The sequence below is a fragment of the Mastomys coucha genome, unplaced genomic scaffold (assembly GCF_008632895.1).
Source record: "Mastomys coucha isolate ucsf_1 unplaced genomic scaffold, UCSF_Mcou_1 pScaffold21, whole genome shotgun sequence".
Taxonomy (NCBI): Eukaryota; Metazoa; Chordata; class Mammalia; order Rodentia; family Muridae; genus Mastomys; species Mastomys coucha.
The window spans coordinates 37,887,195-37,906,051 of record NW_022196904.1 but is presented as its reverse complement, the minus strand read 5'-3'; the positions used below and the strand labels follow the sequence as shown (position 1 = coordinate 37,906,051).

General features: G+C 50.7%; 1 protein-coding gene across 1 annotated transcript in view; it reads right to left on the bottom strand.

The window, feature by feature from the left end:
- Window positions 1-3,939: 3,939 nt before the first annotated feature.
- The window catches only part of Otog (otogelin), a 66,276-nt gene continuing 51,358 nt past the window's right edge, over window positions 3,940-18,857 (bottom strand). The window contains exons 40-56 of the mRNA XM_031386704.1: window positions 17,792-17,975; window positions 15,668-15,888; window positions 15,377-15,515; window positions 13,771-13,965; window positions 13,359-13,571; window positions 12,779-12,883; window positions 12,515-12,622; window positions 11,243-11,344; window positions 10,935-11,033; window positions 9,931-9,971; window positions 8,903-8,978; window positions 8,617-8,795; window positions 7,776-7,880; window positions 7,465-7,584; window positions 6,655-6,700; window positions 4,272-4,351; window positions 3,940-4,140 (exon numbers count right to left, since the gene is read on the bottom strand). Of these exons, the coding sequence (XP_031242564.1) occupies window positions 3,940-4,140; window positions 4,272-4,351; window positions 6,655-6,700; window positions 7,465-7,584; window positions 7,776-7,880; window positions 8,617-8,795; window positions 8,903-8,978; window positions 9,931-9,971; window positions 10,935-11,033; window positions 11,243-11,344; window positions 12,515-12,622; window positions 12,779-12,883; window positions 13,359-13,571; window positions 13,771-13,965; window positions 15,377-15,515; window positions 15,668-15,888; window positions 17,792-17,975 (2,214 nt within the window). The remainder of the gene's footprint in view (window positions 4,141-4,271; window positions 4,352-6,654; window positions 6,701-7,464; window positions 7,585-7,775; window positions 7,881-8,616; window positions 8,796-8,902; window positions 8,979-9,930; window positions 9,972-10,934; window positions 11,034-11,242; window positions 11,345-12,514; window positions 12,623-12,778; window positions 12,884-13,358; window positions 13,572-13,770; window positions 13,966-15,376; window positions 15,516-15,667; window positions 15,889-17,791; window positions 17,976-18,857) is intronic.

Here is an 18,857-nt window from a genome sequence, read left to right as displayed (position 1 = left end):
CAAACTATCTATACGGGAGAGCTTCTCATGGACAAAATGGGGTGGTAAAGTTACATATTTTATTTCAACTTGAAACCATTCTAATTTGTCATCTATCTTCAGCAGACCCATGAAACCTCAAGATCTTAGGAAAATGCAAAAGATGGGCCACGTAGGTGGTGCAAAAGCCTGGGGGATCTAGACTTGGAGCCGACAGGAGTGACAGGCATGGCGAGGAAAGAGTTAAGTGATCCGTGCACAGGATTGGATCCCCTCTCCGTGAGGGCACTAAAATCAGCATGTCGCCACCAATTTGCTGCGGCCTGACCTTGAACGTGAATCATTCCATCACAATGTCCTCATTGATTTCCACAGGAAGAAGACTAAGCCCTGAAAATCAGAGCGGGGAACCTGAGCCTACACCAAGGAGAATGGGCTGGTTCTGCAACTCAGAGCCCCTCATGTTTGCAAATAGGCACAGGAGTTTGCAGCCCAGGCAGCCACCCTGCTTGGCCACCTACACTATAAGTGACTGGTTGTGGCCTTGTTTCTCTACCAGTGGGATGTGTAACTAACTTCTGGATGTCTCTTGAGTTTTACGTCCTATATGCAGTGTGGAGAAGAATCAGGGAGGTTGTGAACGTCCTTAGCTACTTGGGTAGAATAGCCAGGAAAGGTCATATATTCAGCTGTGAAATCCCTTCAAAGACCTAAGACCAGTACAAATGGGATTGTGTGGCCACATACGGGCAGTACAGGAGCGAGGTTCTGTGGGAATCTACCCATAATTTGCCATTTTCATGTAACATACCCTAGAAAGCCTGACACATCAGTTCACTAGAGGGTTGCATAGTGTTGGCTGTGCCAGCTTATTTAATTGTTCCCCATCGATAGCTACAATTGATATCTATTTTTAAACGTAGACAGTGCTTGCAGCTTGCACCCTGGCTTGGCTTTCTTTGTTGGATTCCTTCTCGGGATGTTGTATAAGTTTCCTACTATGGCGGCAATGACAAAAATCACAGACTGGGGGCCTTAGAGCCATGCAAACGTATGCTCTCAGAGTTTCCAGTTCCAGGACTTGCTGCCCTTCATCTGAGTCTAGGAACCCCAGAAAGCCTGTGTTCTCCCTGGAGCCTCTAAGAAAAATCTGCTTGGTGTGTGTGTGTGTGTGTGTGTGTGTGTGTGTGTGTGTGTGCTAACCCTCCAGTATTGCCCCTCATCAGAACATGGCTCTACATTTTTTGAGAGAGTGTCTTACTGGCCTAGAGTTCACCAATTAGGCAAGGCTGGCTGGCCAGTGAGCCCCAGGGATGGTGTCCACCTTCTGGTGCTGGGATTACAATCGTATTCCATCATATCCAGCTGGGTTTTTTTTAAGCTTTACTATGAGTATGAGTGTTCTACCTGCATGTATATGTGAGCACCACAAGCATGAACTGAACCCAAATCTTCAAGAACAGCACGTGCTTTTGACTGCAAAGCTCTATTTATCCCTGATGCCTGGCTTTCTACAGTGGGTCCCAGAACTGAAGTCCTTATGCTTGCATGGCAAGCACTCTATTGGCTGAGCCATCTCCCTAGCCGTGGTGCTATGAATGAGAATGGCCTCTATAGGTGCATGTGTTTGAATACTTAGTCTCCAATTGGTGGAACTGTTTGGGAAAAACTAGGAAGTGTGGCCTTGTTGGAGAAGGTGTATCACTGAGGGTAAGCTTTGAGGCTCCGAAAAGCTCTTGTGATCCACAGTTCTCTCTGTCTCATTAGCTGTGGATCCAGATGTCTGCTCCTGTATACTCTGTCACTCTGCCCTCATCAACTCTAACTCTTGGAAACTAGAAGGCGAATTAAACACTGTCTTTTCTAACTTGCCCTTAATTATGTATGGTGTTTTATCACAGCAATGGAGAGGTGAGGAAGACATCAGCCCGTAAGCCACTTCTTGAATTCCACTTTCTAGAAGCTGCCTGGAGCTCCTGGGCATCGCCACTCCCTCCTCTGCTGAAAGGGCACCCTCCTTGTCATCTCATCTGCTCTCACTCTGGCCTTCCTGCCCCCTTTCTATGGACCCACCTGAGTAAGCCACACTCCTCTTAAAATCCTTAACCTATTCACACCCGAGAGACTCTTTAACATGGAAGATGATGGCCTCTTCACAGGTTCCAGGGATGTGCTAAGTGCCTCTTCGGAGGGCCACAACTAAGCTATACTAGTTGCCTAAAAGCATTATGACATAGCAGAAGATTTTACTTTTTACAGTTTTCTGGGTTCTGTGTATGTTTATGACAGTGCTGATGGTCTTGATTTTTTGAGGGCAACTGAACACCACTAACTATGGTCCTCGGCCCCACCTCATTCCTGCCTGCTCCACACTATGGTCCTCGGCCCCACCTCGTTCCCGCCTGCTCCACAGTGTGGGCTCGGTAGTGGAGTCCTCACCCTCATGCCCCACGGAGCTGGACAGGGCTGCTGCTTTGTTCAACTTTCCTTGGAGTTGTTTATCCTGGAGTAGTTGGTCTTACCAGGAGGAACTTAACAGGCGCACTGGGAATGTGGGCTGGAACACTGGGGACAGGCCAGGCAGTAGGGGTTCCTGGGTGGGAGTTGGGGTGATAGAGGAAAAAAACAGGTAAACTTCAGAAGTCCATAAAACCCCAGGGCCCTCCCAGAGGTCTTCTCTTCACAGCTAATGCACTCCTGAATTGTAGGCCAGCATGGCATCCTCAGAGATGCTTGGAAGACTTCTTGCAGTTTATTGATACATGAAGAAGACACAGAGGAGCCACAGAGACAAAGCAGATGTGGGGACCATCTAGACACAGGACCTTTACCCCATAGGGGCATCAGGGCAGTGCTGGGACCTGAACAGCAGCAGGTCATGACCTTTGAGACCCAGTAACACAAAGCAGTGCAGGAAGGAGGGCACCTGCAGAGTGGCTTGTAGACAGGAGCTCTGGTCGTGGCTTTGGGGGAGGGAAACACTTTGGTTTGGAGACAAGGCTCTGACAGACAATCAGGGCCACCAGGGCTGCAGACTCACACGGCTGCATTTCACCTACAGACATTCTCCACCAACACAGTTCCAGGCAGCACTGAGCCACCACCTCGCACACAGTAAGACCTAGCACAGATACACTTTTCACACGCTTGGAGAAAAGGGATAGAACTTTAGGGTGGAAGTGCCAGCTACACTCCAGAACTGCTTAGAGGGGTGGGCTGTCCACCCCCATCTGGGATGGGTACCTGACTGAACAGTGAGCATGTGACACACAGAGGCACAGACCTGGACCTGCTCTTCTAGATACCAGAATGTCAGGGTACCCTCTGAGGCTTGAGGAGTCTAGAGCTAACTGCTCAGTCACAGCATGGCCTCATAGGTCTCCATGGGCATCCCTAAGCCCCAAGCCCATCCTCTTTGCTCTGAGGAGTTCTAGGCCACTTGACACAGACAGAAATGTTAGTTACATCCCTTTTCCTTGTATTATGGTTTTCCCATTGTTAAGAGGGCCAAGGAAGAAGCAGGCCACCAAATCTTAACCCTAAGCGAGCATTGGGTTCTGCTTTGGTTGCAGTGTATCAGGAAAGCCCTGGCCCCTCCCCCAAGAAATCCTGGCCAGAGTCACAGATGGATCAGGCCTTCAGCTCCTGGGCCTGCAGCTTCCCTCCTGACCTCAAGCGATGTATAGAGTTGGGTTCCAAAAGCCCTGAGCAATGGCACTTTCCTATGTGCATGTAGAGGGACTCAGAGAGAGAGAGAGAGAGCCAGGACGGGCAGGTGGGGCCTATTCTGGTCCTTGTGGATGCTGTTCACCATTACACACACACACACACACACACACACACACACACACACACCACAAACAAGATCTCCCATCTTTAACCTCTCCCCTTTGTCTAGCCCAGCTGGAAAGAAAACATAAGAGTGACAGGGGTGACCCAGCCAGCCCTGGCACTCAGGCCTCAGGACCACTGGCAGGCACAGTCTGTAGGCTCCTGTACTGTATAGGGCACCCAGGTAGCATTTGTGGCACAGAAGAGCTGCACAGAGCGACGCTGCAGTCCCACCTCACGGCAGCACTTGCAGAAGCGGGCATAGGTGTTGATGTTGTGGTTGTAGATGCTGGCAGAAGGGCACCTCCCATCGCAAGACACCAGGTTCACCTGGGAACAAACATGTCAGCAAGGTAGCCTGGGAACATCTATCTTGTCAGTCCCTCAGCCGCCACTGCCACCACCACCACCCCAGCCACCCCACCACCCCACCACCCCAAGAGATCCGTCCTTTCACGCACAGGGGTGTTACTCCTGCAGTCGTTCTTGCGGATGGTCATGCGGATGGTCACCTTCTTGCAAGATCTTCCATCCTCCTTACCTGGAAAGGGCAGGGTGGGCAAGAGTTATGTCCCAGCCTGGGGTAGTTTATGCCATGTGAGAGTGTTCCTCTTCTAGGTTGGTGCCCACACATTCATGTTCCCTCCGGCAAGGGGAAATCCCTTTAACTCATTGTCTTAGAAGTAAGTGGGACCAGAGAAGGCAGAAGTGTGAGCAAGTGAGACAGATGAAGACACATGGAATGGCTAGAGAGAGCCTCGGGCTTCTGTGCTATAAAAGGATCTGAGACAAGGGCATGCTATCTCCATACCCAAACCCAACATGTATCTGTATCCCTGTTGGAGACCCTCCGTACAGCCTCACATTCTCTCTGAGCTTCAGTGTTTCTACTCTGAGAGGACTCCCAGAGGACTCTAGCAGTAAGTGTCTGCCATGAACGGAAGCCTCAAGCCCAAACAGGATGCTCCACACAAGCAAGATGCATGGGGATTCCATAGCTCTCAAGCAGGGGCCATGGTGCAAACTGGCAGTGTAAAGGTTTTTTTCTGTCCAGATCACATCTCTCTCAGACAGACAACCACTCACAGGCTCTCTTTTGCTTCACCGCCTTGAACAGTTTTCTCTGATATCTCCCACAACCCTCACCCACCCACCCCTGACCCCTGTTGAGACCTTTCTAGAGCCCCTCTTCTGGAAAATGCAATTCCCTTCCTTCGCCCTCCTTGATCCCTCCTTGGCTTATTCTGTCCCAGGCACAATCTGTCTGGCCAGAGGCAGGTCTCTCATTATGCTAGGGAGAGCTAAGCTTGTAGGCTTGGGGCCTTCCTCCCTGCAGTGTGAGTTATGGTTTCAATCCAAAATTTTCTCATACTTCAGAAGTTCACAGGAGGTGTGAAGATGTACCCAGGGATGACAGATGGTGTTAGGGCTTGGGGATAGAGGCATGTGTGGTTGTGGATTCTGGTGTGATGAACTCCACCAGAGTCTTTAGGACTTGGACCTTGCAGAACTCAAAGTCTTCAACCTATAATCTGCTATGCCTGTTCTTCCATCCACCCGACAAAGTAAGAGCCACAAGCCTTCTTTATGCCGTGCCCACAGTTCCCAGGCTTGTGGCTGTCACACAGTGGCACTCATTGGATATCTGCTAGAGGCATGAGCTTTCCCTGCAAGCCCACAGAACCCATGAGAAACCAACTGGGTAGAGAGTCCTTTCTCTTAACTTCTGCGACTCAGTACAGACAGTCAGGAAAACAAGGGCTCCCATTGCCATAACCCTGTGGTCCCTGGAATGAAGAAGGCTGATTTGTTCAGTAGAAGAAGGAATGGTGGCCTTGGTCTTGGGTGGGTATCAGATAAATGGGAGCGACTAAAACCCAGGAGATGTGTCTCAATACCCAGAACGCATGTGGGCTAAATAGCCTTTACCAGAGACAAAGAGTCTCCCTTTCCATCACCCTCAGAGCTTGGGGACACCTAGAAGGGACACTTGGGAATAGCCACATGTTTGCTTGCGTCCTGTTTTATGTGTTTCCGAGACAAGCAACTGAGCAGCAGTGGACACTAGCCCGTGGGGGAGTGGTAGGTTTAATAGGAATCATGTTAAATAAGCCTCTTAGGAAACTAAGACGGGAGCATAGGGTTCAGGCCACATGGGGAGCACAGAGTATTCGGAGCACATGAGGCTATGGATCGACCAATCAAAGTCTGGAGCCAAGCTTTCCTGTAGTAAGTTATGTGGACACAAGGAGCTCAAAGCCTATGGCCCTTTGGATAATGGATCTGAGCATCGTAGAAGGGCAGGCCAGCGAGCAAAGGCCATGAGGCTGGCTGGTTCATTCAAGTACATGTAGTTAAGGTGCTCGTTCTGGGTATTCAGGATTCCAAGAGCAACGTGTGAGACAGAGGTTTAGCAACGTGTAAGACAGAGGTTTGTCTCTCAGCCTGAGGTCTGGAAACCTAAGTCTCCTCAAAGAGGCAGCCTCAAGACCAGGGCTCATGGGCCACAGAATCAGTGAGGGGGACATGTGGGCTGGAGCTTTCATCTGGGGCAGAGGAGGTGGGATGACTGAGGAGTGAATGACTTCCTGCACGGAGTGGCTACTGTCTTTTATCTCCAGCAAGAAGAGCCCTTGTATTGGGATAGAGCTTGTGAATATATGGACTCTGGCCATCCGATTGTTTGTGCCAATGCTACGACCAGCAGCTGATGGACATCCTGTCGTCTACTCATCCTGAGAGCTACCATCATAGATCCCAGACTGGCAACACAGCCTCTTGGCCACCTATGTGCTCCCCTCCCTCCTGCACACTGAACTCTGGGTCTCCAGCATGCTCACTCACATGCCCTGCAGCATCCTTCCAGGGATGGTACCACAGAGCCGCCGACCTAGAGGGAGAAAAGGAGCGAGTGGGGAATCCACACTCCAGTTCAGGAGCCAACATCCCGGGTGGAGGCAAAAAACAGTCTTAGAGAGCTGGGCATGGCAGTGCATGTTTATAATCCCAGGAGGATGTCTACAAGTTCTAGGCCAGCCTGGTCTATATAGTGAGTTCCAGGCTAGCCAGGATACAAAGTAAAATCCTGTCTCAAAAACCAACTAAATGAATAAAGAGTACAAGCTAGTCTTTCTCCCAAGGTGTCCCAAAGCAAGAGCTCTGTAGGAAAGCCTGAACCCGGAGCTTCCTGCATGCTTGCAAGCACTGTACCTAATAAGCCACAGCCCTGTGTGTGTGTTATCTATAGATGCAGAAATCTTCAAATGTCTATTATTAATCTTAAGAACCTTATCATTTCAATGGAAACCTTAGCCCTCCAGGGACCCTTTTATTTGAGTTATATTCACACTGAGAGCCTTCTACACCGTGCTGGACCTATCATCCTAAAATATACATGTATGCATAATGCATACATGTATATGCAGGTGTGTCAGTGCACCATATATGTGCTGATGTCCCTATGGTGTAGGAATGATCTTGAGACGGGTCCTGGAACACTTGACAATGTGACTGTATGTCTTGGTTTGTGGTCACATGTTTGTAGCTATGGGGTGTGATTGAGAAAAACATACATGATTCTGATCCAAATTCCTCCCACCAGTAAAACAGTGGTGCCTTGGCTTGAAGCCAGATGCAGGGGAAGAAGATACTGACCTTGGCACACTCGGTTTCATTGAGCGGAGGGCAGCTGATGGGTGAGCGGACAAGCACAGCCCCCAGGGGAGTGCTGCCACAGTGATGGCGGGCACAGTCTGCAATCCAGGACGCACCAGGCTAGAGAACACATGGGTGGGCAGTGAGGGCTTCTGGCCAAATGGGCAGCATGGCCTGAAGACATGTGGAGCCCAGGGCCAGGTGATGCCAGTGCTCATAACCAAGCCCTAGTCTGGGGCCCAGGGAGAACCATGGTCTTAGTGTTAGAGTCTTAGTGGACCCATTCCCAGGTGGGCTTGTAGACTATTTACCAAGAACAGGGAAGTGGTGCCATTGGGGAAGGTGAAGAGGCAGGACACGTTCCTGCAGGAGCCACAGCAGGCCGCCAGGTCCCGTGGGTGGTCATACTCCTGGTTCTGAAGGCCAGGGCAGAGAAGGTGATATCAGCCTTATGCCCACCCCCATCCTCCAGGTATCTGATATCTGCTTGTCTCAGAGCTCGAGAAGAGCATCTACATGCTCTCAGAAAGGAGACCCACAGCCTCCCTCTGTTTTTGTCTTTGCCCCCATTAGCACCATCCCTAGACCCAGCCCTGGGGACCACGAAGCCCCCACCACTGCAGAAGCAACATTGTCAGCATCAGGGCAGGGTAGGTTCCAGGCAGAGCTCGGCTCTCATCTTAGTCCCTGCTGTGCTTTTTTTGTTTTTGTCTTTGTTTTTTGAGACAGGGTTTCTCTGTGTAGCCCTGGCGGTCCTGGAACTCACTCTGTAGACCAGGCTGACCTCGAATTCAGAAATCCACCTGCCTCTGCCTCCCAAGTGCTGGGATTAAAGGCGTGCGCCACACCCGGCCCTGCTGTGCTTTTTTTGATAAACCACTCGACCTCACCAATTCCTACTTTTCTCAGTTAAAAGATGGGTATAATTCTAACACTGGCATTCAAGCAGTATTTACTTAGACCTTGGTAGAAGCCAGGATTCAACCTTCCCAGGCTTTCACTAAGTCCTCTTGTTGCCCCACCCCAGCCTCCCCTAGCTGGAAGGCCTCTGATGCCTGCTCTCAAGACTTGATTTCTGGAGCAGGCAGCAGCCTGCTAAGGCTCTGCCAGCCCGGCCCTCCCAAGATGACACACACTCCACACTGTCCTTACTGCCTCGCAGTGCATGTCACAGAGCACAGAGGTGATGTTGATCTGGTAGAAGTTGGTGAGAGGGTCCAGTATGTCTGTGCATCGGGACGTATGGCACACGCCATCCGCTGAGAGCTCTACCACAGTCTGGCCTGGCTGCATCACACCCAGTTCACGGCTTAGGCACACGGGGGCTTTCACTGGACGAGGGAGAGGGGAGGACCTGTCCTGGAGAGCCCAGCCAGGCACCTTGGCCCTTCCCAGCTGGCCCACCTGAGGTTCCCATATCTGCCTCTTTCCCACTCACCGCACTCGTACTTGGCACAGCCGCACACGTTCTCCACGCTGTGCATGAACTCCTCGTCCAGCTGTGACTTTTCCCACTGCAGGTGACAGAGGAGTCAGTGTCCACAGCAGGCAATCTGACTCTGCCCTCAGAAACAGCCTGCCACTGGGCCCATGTGCAGTGGGCAGGAAGAAGGTGACAACCTGGGGTCCCTTGGCACCCAGAAGCTCAGTCACTCTCCCCACTGTCCAGCCTCCTGCCCTCAGCAAGGAAGACATGAAACTGCCACCACAGAGACCCACTTGGCTCACACCTTACCCACAACCCACTTTCTTTACCAGTTTCAGGGAAGAAAGGGGGATGAGGAGAGGAGTATAAGGAAGACAACGTGTGCTGGGACAAGGCACGGGGTACATAATCCAGAAATAGCCTAGTATAACTTTGCACACATCTCTAATGGGTACAAGAGTCTAATCCTGACTCAGCGATTTCACCAGGTTCACGACCATAATTTCAGCTTCCTTGTTTACTTAATTGAGATCATCACAGAATCAATCTCTTGGACTTGTCATAACAATTAATGAGATAATTCATTACAAAGACCTGAAAAGTTCAGGCCAATGTAAGGTCTTGGTAGCTACCACTGGGCTATCACCAATTCCACCATCACAGGTGTCACCAATCACACCATCATCATAACCACCTCCATTGTCTTCAACATCCTGACCATCCTCCCACCAACTCCACCATCACCACCATCATTACGGCCATCATCTTCACTGACATGACCATCCTCCCTAGCATCTCCACCATGATCACCACCACCTGCAGGGGCTGCGTACTTATCCCTCAGCACAGGTAGGCTGGCTCTCCAAAGAGAGGGCAGGGTGCCCAGAGCGAGGGGCAGAGCTTGGGATACGTGTGTTGATTGGAAATTCAGGGTTCTTTGTGCTAGGTTAAAGGAAGACTCACCAGGAGATGGGAAGGAGAGAAGGAAGAAAAAGAGGAATAGAATAACAGTGCGAGTGGAGAGGGCAGGATCTCCATACCAGATGGCATCTGGGCACAGGAATAGTGTCACAGTCACACTCTGAAAGACAGAAGCCGGAAGCTAGTTCACAAGGATATTCACACACTTCACTGCAGACCAGTTCCTCCAATGACACAACTCTCAGCCTGGCTCACCCAGGGGAGATGGGCAGAGAAATTGTCACCCTTCTCTCACCCCGACATGCCAGGGGACAGACAGCTCCTGCTTAGATGGGTGGGCAGCCCTGAATGCCACACTCCTAACTGGGTATGGAGGGAGGTGAAGCAGGCAGACAGGCCACTCAGAGATTTCCCCTTGTCTCCCCCTGGAAGTAGGGCCTCTCCAGGAATAAGCACCCCAAAGACACAACTTCCTCCCTTTCGCATTTCCCACACATGTTCCGGCAGCCGAGCACTACAGCACAACCTGTGGGCAGCTCCAGCTGCATAGAGGGGTCTGGAGGCCCCAGAGACTAATGTAAGGGGCACAGCAGTTTCAACTTCAAGGACCAAGGGCCACGGGCCAGGACAGCTGGGAAAGTCTATTCCTCGCCACTGGCTCATACAACAAAGGGATCTACATGCTCCCCAGGATGGCTGACTTGTTCTGTGCCCGGAAGACAACTCAAGGAATGAGTATGACCCTGTCCTCATGTTGAGCATATCTGCTGAGGTCTGGAAGAGACATCCCAAAGCTGGAAGCAGAATGGTCTCCCGGCTTTTAAAAGTAACTTCCAGAGTTTTGTGTAAAGCTCACCACTGCTCAGTATTGATCACTGTTGTAAGATTCCTGTTGGCCTTCCAGGAAGACCTGAGTATTCAGACTATCTGGACTAGCAGGAGATGGCAAGAAGGACATTTAAATGAGAGAGCATTTGTGATCCTGGGGAGGAGGCTGTCAGGCTGTTTCATGCTCAGAGTGAGGCAGGAGGAGGGGAGCCTGCAAATGACCTAGGGAGGCCAATCTCAGCAAAGCTGATGGGGGAGGGACTCCTTCTCCTACCCACACCCGACTGAAACTTACCACAGGACTTGTAGGGGCAGCAGCGGTCTGGGCTCCACACCTCCACCAGGGAAGTGCCCATGCCACACTGTACCTGTGGGCAGCGGAAGCTCTCACACACTGGGGCACATGCGGCGGGAGTAAGACAGGTGACAAATTAGTCTCAGATACCTCGGGCTTTTATGAATGCTCAGGGGTACAGCATCGCTACCACCCACCTCTTTCTTATACCGATAGATACAGTGTACCCAGACACCCCAAGCAAGAGTCTCTTCTAAGGCCACTGCCTCTTCATGCATGGCCCTCACTGAGCCCCAGCTGGGACTCACCGCACTGATACAGAGGGCAGCAGAGCTCCGTAGTGTTCCTGTGCACAGTGAGTGCCTCTCCTTCCTGACACTCAGGCATGGGGTCTGGACACTCGCCACAGCCTATGGGGACAGAAGGGTTACCACTGTCATATAGGTTCCCCTCAAAGAGAGGATGAGGCTTCTAACCAGCCCAAAGCAGCATTTTGGGATCTCAGGTACCTTGGCATCAGAGCCTACATGTTCATCTTATGTCTACCCACAGTATGACCCTGAAAACACACCTGTTTCTTGTGCTCAGCAGCCTAGGGGTAGTGTAGATGTACCTTTTATTCACCTGATACAATTGTCATCTCAGAGGCTTACTGCCTCCGTTTGCTTGCCTAGGACTAGTCCTGGAAGCTTCTAGTCTCTGTGCAATCTAATCTAGGCCTAGAATGTTTTCAGCCTCTGAGACTTGCTGCTGAATAAACTCACCCTTTCTTATTCTTTCTAAATTCTACCTAGTGGGTCAGCTCAGTTGTTCTGGCTCAAACTCACCTCCAAGCTGACTGGTTCAAGCTGGCTTCTTTCTCTCAACCTCATGCTAACTTTGGCTATCGGTTCCAATCTTCTGGCTTCTCTCATCCTCTGGCTCTTTCTGTCTTCACCATGTCTAGCTTGTTCTCCCTCTGCAACCTGTCTCTGAACAACTGTCCCAATAAAATTGCCTCCTCTCTCTGTCTCTGTCTCTGTCTCTTCCTCTCTGCCTCTCTCTCTCTCTCTCTCTCTCTCTCTCTCTCTCTCTCTCTCTCTCCCCACACACACACACACACACACACATCTGCACTGCCCCTCAAGTAGCTTCCCTTTCTTCTCTCTACTCATGAGAATTGTCCATATCCTGTTTTATCAAATCTTTCTCTGATTCATCACTTTGCCTGCCATTCAATTAGACATCACTTTTAAACAAGGATGCTTCTACAAACTAACTTTACCTTCATTGTTTGGGATTAAAGGTGTGTACTAAGGACATCATTGTATTCCAGGCAGAGGGATTAGAGGTCTGTGCTAAGGCTGAGCCACACCACAACTAGAAACAGTTTTTTTTCAGTAAAACAACACAATCTTGGGGTTCACAGTGTGATCAAAGGGTAGCCCAGGACTCCTTTGCCTTTGTCCCACACTGCATTCTGAATAGTGACTTCATCCTTCTTCTTCTACCCCTCTCACACAACGACCCCAGCCTTTCCTCTCAGTCACCCACAGAAGCAGGAATGAGGAAGGGGCTGATGCGAGCCCACAGCCACCTACCACAGAAGTAGGAGGTGCAGCAGGTGTCTCCTAGGCGGCCCTCGATCAAGATCTGGTCCTCTCGACAGGTGGGGACCTGCTCAGCCTCACACAGACTAGGGTCACACTCTGAGGAAAAAAACAGAATGCGAGCTCTGAATGCAGAACCCACCTGGCTACATCTGGGCTCTTCTCTGTCCCTGTCCAATTTTATCTGGGACTCAGAACACCGATGTCAGTCTCAGCATCTCAGGCCCACCCCACTCCCCCATCCCAACCTCTTACCGCAGCTGTAGCTGGGACAACAGGAATCCTCCTGGAAGTGGGTGATGAGACTGTGGCCTGGGCGGCAGGTGGGAGCGAGGCCCTCGCACAGGGTCTGGTTACACACTAGGCAGCAGGCCACACAACCCATCACCTGGGGCCCCGTGTCCTCACAGCTCACCAGGACCACTGGATGCCTGGACATGGGCTCCTTCCACTCCCTGCCCCCACTCTCAAATGGCTGCCTCTGAGGACCCCACAAGGCAGAGACTGAGATGAACGGACATTCATCTAGGTGTACTGTGTGCCAGTGTTTAAGATCCTCATGCAGCTGAGTAGTTACAGGAGAACCAGGCATGGCACAGTGGTAAAGATTTACAGAATCTGCAGGGGGAGAGCTGACTAGGATGCTGGCCCCAGGCCTCTGCCCATTCCATTTCAACTCAAGCCTCTACTCCTGCCCCCCTCCAAAAGCCTGGTTCTCTATTAGGTGCTCTAATTTCCAGGCCTTATCCCAGTTGTCATGGCCATGCAATAAACACAACTGGAGCCAGTTGCTGGCTTACGGCTGAAGGCCAGGGAAGTCAAAGGTGGGACTCACCGCAGACACTCCCCAGGCAGCAGGGATCCTCTGTGGGCTGTAACAGGATCACTTCTCCAAAGCGGGGGCAACTCTCAGGTCGGGGACCAGGGCAGTCCAGGTCCACGGGTATGATGGTGTCTGGGGCCTGGCATTGCTGCTGGCAGCAGCCACTGAGGGAGCTGTTCCAAGTCTCCCCCAGAGCACGTGGTACCCCTGTGCTGTCAGTGCAGGCTGCAGTGGGGGCATATTGGGGCACAGGGACTAAGGACCGGACTGTCTCAGGCTATGATCCCTCTCATCCAAACATGAGCCACCCCAAGGCCAAGACCTGGAAGTGCAATGTGGCCTCTACCATGGTCTTCAGGAAGCAAAGGAGGCGCTAGTGGGAGACTGGGCTTGGGGGAGCCACCTGGGCAGGGCAGAGACCTACCACACTTGTCCTCAGGGATGCAGAGTGCTGAGTGGCGCCGGTGCAGAATGGTGCCCTCAGAGCACACACAGCCCTCACCCAGCACTTGGCACTGCTCTTGGTCCAGGGGCCCCAGTATCCCATCCTGGCATGTGTCAGGGGGTTCACAAGCTGCCACACAGGCCTGGTAGGTAGAGTCACTGGAGCACAGGAAGGCTGTAGGGGTATAACAGACATCAGGCCTAGTCTAGTTCCCGGGCAGGGATCCGGTTGAGGGCAGCAAGTGTAGGGAGGGGTGAGGAGGAGCAGAGTGTCCACCTTGCTCAGCTGAGTGCCTAGGTCTGGGGCTTAGCACTGGACCTGGACTGCTCCCTAGCCCAAATGCTGTTGATTGTCTGCTTTTCAAATAAAGTTTTATTGGAACACAGATGTGCCAATCATTTGTGTAAATGCTATTTGTATTGCTGAGGGAGTTTGTGGTGTTGTAGCTGTTGTTGAGTCAAGGTCTCATTAGCTGAGGCAAAATTCATCTTCCGGGCTCAGCCTTCCGAGTACTAGTATTATAGGTGTCAGCCGGCAGGCATACCCTGCTCATTTGCATACAGCCTTTGGCTGTCTGTGCACTGCAAGGGTAGAACAGAGTCCTTGAAACCGAGACCATATGGCTCACAAAGACACCATATTTGCTATCTAACCCTTTGAAAAAGTTTGCTCTAGATCGGTGTTTTCCAGTGGTCTTGGTGGAGACAGTGGATCTGGGGTTTCAGCCCAGCACACACAAGGATGCTGGGCAATCTTTTGGGCATTTTAGAAGTCCCATTATCGGGACTCCATCCCATACAAAGTAAACCTCTGATGAGGCCCAGCATTTATCCAAGTTCCCTGTGTGAATAGCTAGGTTGAAATGGCTGTAAATTTTAAGAAAAAAATCTCACTACCCATGATACATACTGTATCTTGTATTTTGTTGCATTTTTTTTTTTAAATTGCTGGTGTTGCCCTCCTGAAGTTGGCTCCATACTCTCTGTGCTAGGATCCACAGTTTGAAAATCCTACTCTGTACACGTCGAGCCTTTTCCTTCTTATTTGTCATAGATAGATATGACCGCTCTCAGGAGCGGTCCCCATGGTGCCTGGAAATAAAAATACTCTACCCCTGACTGACCCAGCTATAACAGGATAGAGGTAAGAAAGAGGTGGGTCCCATTTCTGTCTTCAAGGAGGGAGGGAGAGATCCAGGGATGAGAAAGGCCAAGCAAAGGGAACTCCCAGCCAGGAATCACGTGTCAGGCTCGTGTGGAGAAATGGACAGCCATGATCTCCTATTGACTCAAGACACTTTAAGAGAAGGTGGTCATTACCATGCCCATTGTGTAGAGAAATGATCCAATTAAAAACAATCAATTCAAATAAAATAATTGCTTGTTGTTCCTTAATATAAATACAGCAAAAGATTTTGCTTATTAGCATAAAATGTAAATATAAGCAAAATATTTATAAGCACATTAATATAATCAATGAGTGAAGAGATGATGAAGCTTGGGAAAGGGTTGACTTGAGGTGGCTCTGGGAGCCCTTTCACACACTAATGGGAACTGCGGGAGAAGGCTCCCTGGCCCCTACTCACGGCAGTAGTCGGAGCCCCGCCACTCAATGCACACGTGGAATTTGTGACACATAGCCACATACACGGTGAGTGCCACACAGGGCTGCTGCACGTACTTGGTGTCCCGGATCCACAGCTCACAGAATGACTCCGGGGAGACCTGGACGGATGCATCAGTAAGTGCTGTCGATTCCGGTGCCCCAAATCCCAGGGCCCAGCTCAGCCTAACCCTGCTCAGAAGAACATGGTGTCTCTCCAGGTGCCCTGCCCAGCCCAAGAAGTCTCCCCATGCTGCACTCCACGGGCACCTACAAAGCTGTGGCAGGCACTGAAGGTGCGGTTGGACACCATGCGAAGGCAGGGCGAGCAGTCGGCTGTGGCACAACTGTCTGGGCGGAAACGGGTCTGACCCTCTGAGGTCAGGGAGCTGGGCACCTGCCAGCTGTCCAGAAAGGGAGCAGGGTCCTCTGCCTTGCCCAGCACAGAGCCATCCTTCAGGGTGAGGTCATTGTCTGCATTTCCATCACAGATACCTGAAAAAGACATAGTGATCTCGCTAGGCACAAAGCTCACTACTAACTACCCCAGGGTGGCCCTCACCCGGGGCAATAGTCAGACGGATCCGAAAGGTGTTACCGAGTTTTGTCATGTGACAGATAAGGAAAGGGAGGCACAGAGAGCCAGGGCACCTGTTGAGTAGGATAGTGCACAGGAAAATATTTAAGGAGAAAAGGACTGAGTGGTTTGAATGTACTTTAAAATGGTTCAGAGATCCACGCATACACGCTTATACACATGTGTATATACTACATATATGAATGTACTATATGTGTGTATATTAGAAAAAGAGAAGCAACTGTGAGTAGTTACATCTGAGTAAAAGTCAACAGGGCTCCTCTAGTCTACTCTCTTAACTTCTATGTCTGACACATCACAGTGGAAAGTCATCTCCTAGGAACCTGCTCCAGTGGGGACTGCTAGCTAACCCTGACAGATGCTTCATTTGCTTGCTGGAATCAGTCACCCATTTCCCCCAGACTCCCTTGCAGCTGGATGTGACTATGTGGCTGAGGTCCAGCCAATGGCGTGTGAGTTAAGGTGAAGGGTACTTACTACCCTCTGCAGAGGTCCTACCGGTTTCCCTCTGTGGAGTTGGACGCTCACGCTGAGCAATAAAGAGCTATAAAGAGGAGGGAATCTAGGGACATGAGTTGTCACTGGTCATTTGGGAAGTCATGTTCTCAGGAAATATGCTTCTGCTGGGTTGGGTACGGAGGTGAGGGCAAGAATGTGGCTTATCTGCTGCAAGGGCTCATGTGGCTGCACTTCCCTGTCATCCCTCACCTCCCAGCCTGTTCTCAGCTCCAGACATGCATGTTTTCTTGTCTGTGCTTTTGTTGTAGTGGCTCTTCTGGCCTACAATGCTTTGTTGAGCATCCTTCATCCCAAGGTGCTTCCCATCCACCCATCCATGACCTTCCCAGATCTGTGCAGCAGCAGTAGCTTGCAGGAATGTTGCACAAACGATTTTAGCTAAATGCCAAGGGATTTTCTTTCTAGGGTCTCACTGAAACTTCCTCTGTTGCCTAGCAGGGAGCCCAGTGTATGTGCCAAAGGTCAGTCCAGATAAAACAGAGATGGGAATGATCTGGCTTCTGTTCTGATACCTCTGACTGCCCCTTTTGCCAACATAAAGCATTCCTTGAGACAGAACTCTTTGATTTTTATTAATTTTCTCGATAGTGACATTTTGGGTCTGGGTTCCGAATCCCCAAGGGGTGAGACAGACAGAGAGAGACAGACAGACAGAGAGAAAGAGAGAGAACACCTATGTCACTCGCCATCACAGTCGCAGCAGCCTGCCATGAAGTGTCTCTGGGGAGCAGCAGCTGGCACCCAGGCTCCTCCTACACCCATGTTCCTGTTAAGGCGCAGTCTTTCAGAGAGCATTGTCTGCTGCCATGCTGTGGTCTGAGGAGCCCTAGCTGTGCATGTCAGAGCAACTCTGCCATGTGCCTGTCAGACAGCCACTTGACCTCTGAGCCCCTGCTTGTCACTGGTTCAGTGAAGACACTAAGGGCCACTTCCCAGGACTGTTGTGTGGGTGACCTGGAGTAAATGATCTCAAAGAGTGGAAGTGTTGGGCAAAGGGCCCCTGCACATGCAGACAGGAAGGATTATCTGGCATTAGGAAGCTGTCAGGGATGCTGACAGACAAACCTGGCTGAAGTGACACTTGGCAAGGAAACCCTGCACTATTCCCTGCTGACAGCCTCAGCCCCAGACATAGACACGAGGCCTCTCAGCACTGGCAGTTCTGTTGGTCCCTCCTCTGGCCTGATACCCTGTCCCAACATATTCTGATCCAAGGGAACCTTCCTGGTACTAGAGAGGGACTGGGGAGCACTCCTCTCCCCTCGCTGGGTCCCTCCTCACCACACAGGCCGTGACCCTGGGTCTTGCTGGCTTTGCTGGCTTCCAGGATCATGAGTCCTGAGCTGTGAAGCCACTGGATCTGGATGTGTGATGGTGTCCGGACGATATACATGTGTCCTGTATCCTCAATTCGGAAGCCATATCGGCTCATGGGTGGCCACACAACTTGAGAGTCCACAGTTACCTGAAGGGGTAGGAAACTGAGCATGAGCCAAGTTCCCACTTACCTACCCACTCATCTATATGTCCACCAACTTATCTATCTACATATCCATCCAGGCATCTGTCCATCCGTCTGTCCTACTCTCTATCTGTCCATCCATCTGTCCATCTGTCCATCCATCCACCCACGCACCTACTGACCCACCCATATCATCCATCAGTGAACTGACACGCACTCCTTACGTACTTCCCACGTGCCAGGCTGTTTGGGGCACACTCATCCAAAGCATAGACCAACAGAACAGGAGAGAATTCTGAAAATATTTTTATGAGCAAAATCCAATAAAACCAGAACCATAATGGCAGGAGGAAGGCTTCATCTCACTGTGCGCATAGACAGACTCCCATCCCTTCTAAGCAGGTCCTCATTTTCTGGCTCTGCAGCCTGAGAATTGCATGCTCCCTCCCTGGCATCAGCTCACTTCCCGCTGACCCTCAAGGAAGAATGCCTGTTCTCTTGTTATGGTTACCATTAGATCACAGCTTTCTTCCGGGCAGGAATTGTCTGACTCTTTGAATTCCTAGCACCTGTCTTTGGGTTTGGCATCAGTTGAGGACTCAGTCAATATCTGATCAGCTCTGAGCACACCTCGGTTCTCACAAACTTTTTGAACTCAAGGTTATAGCTTCCATTACAAATTGACCAGGTTAAAATTGTATGCAAGACAGAGTAAGAATTAAGTTTTATACCATAAGACTAAAAGCAGAAACTATTAAGATTATGAAATATTTATTATGATTTACCATCCTCAATCCAGGAATAACCTATTCTATTAATATTCTATTAATCACTGCACAAGTCACCCAGCGTGTGAGCGGCTGAGCTACAGGAAGGAAACCTCTC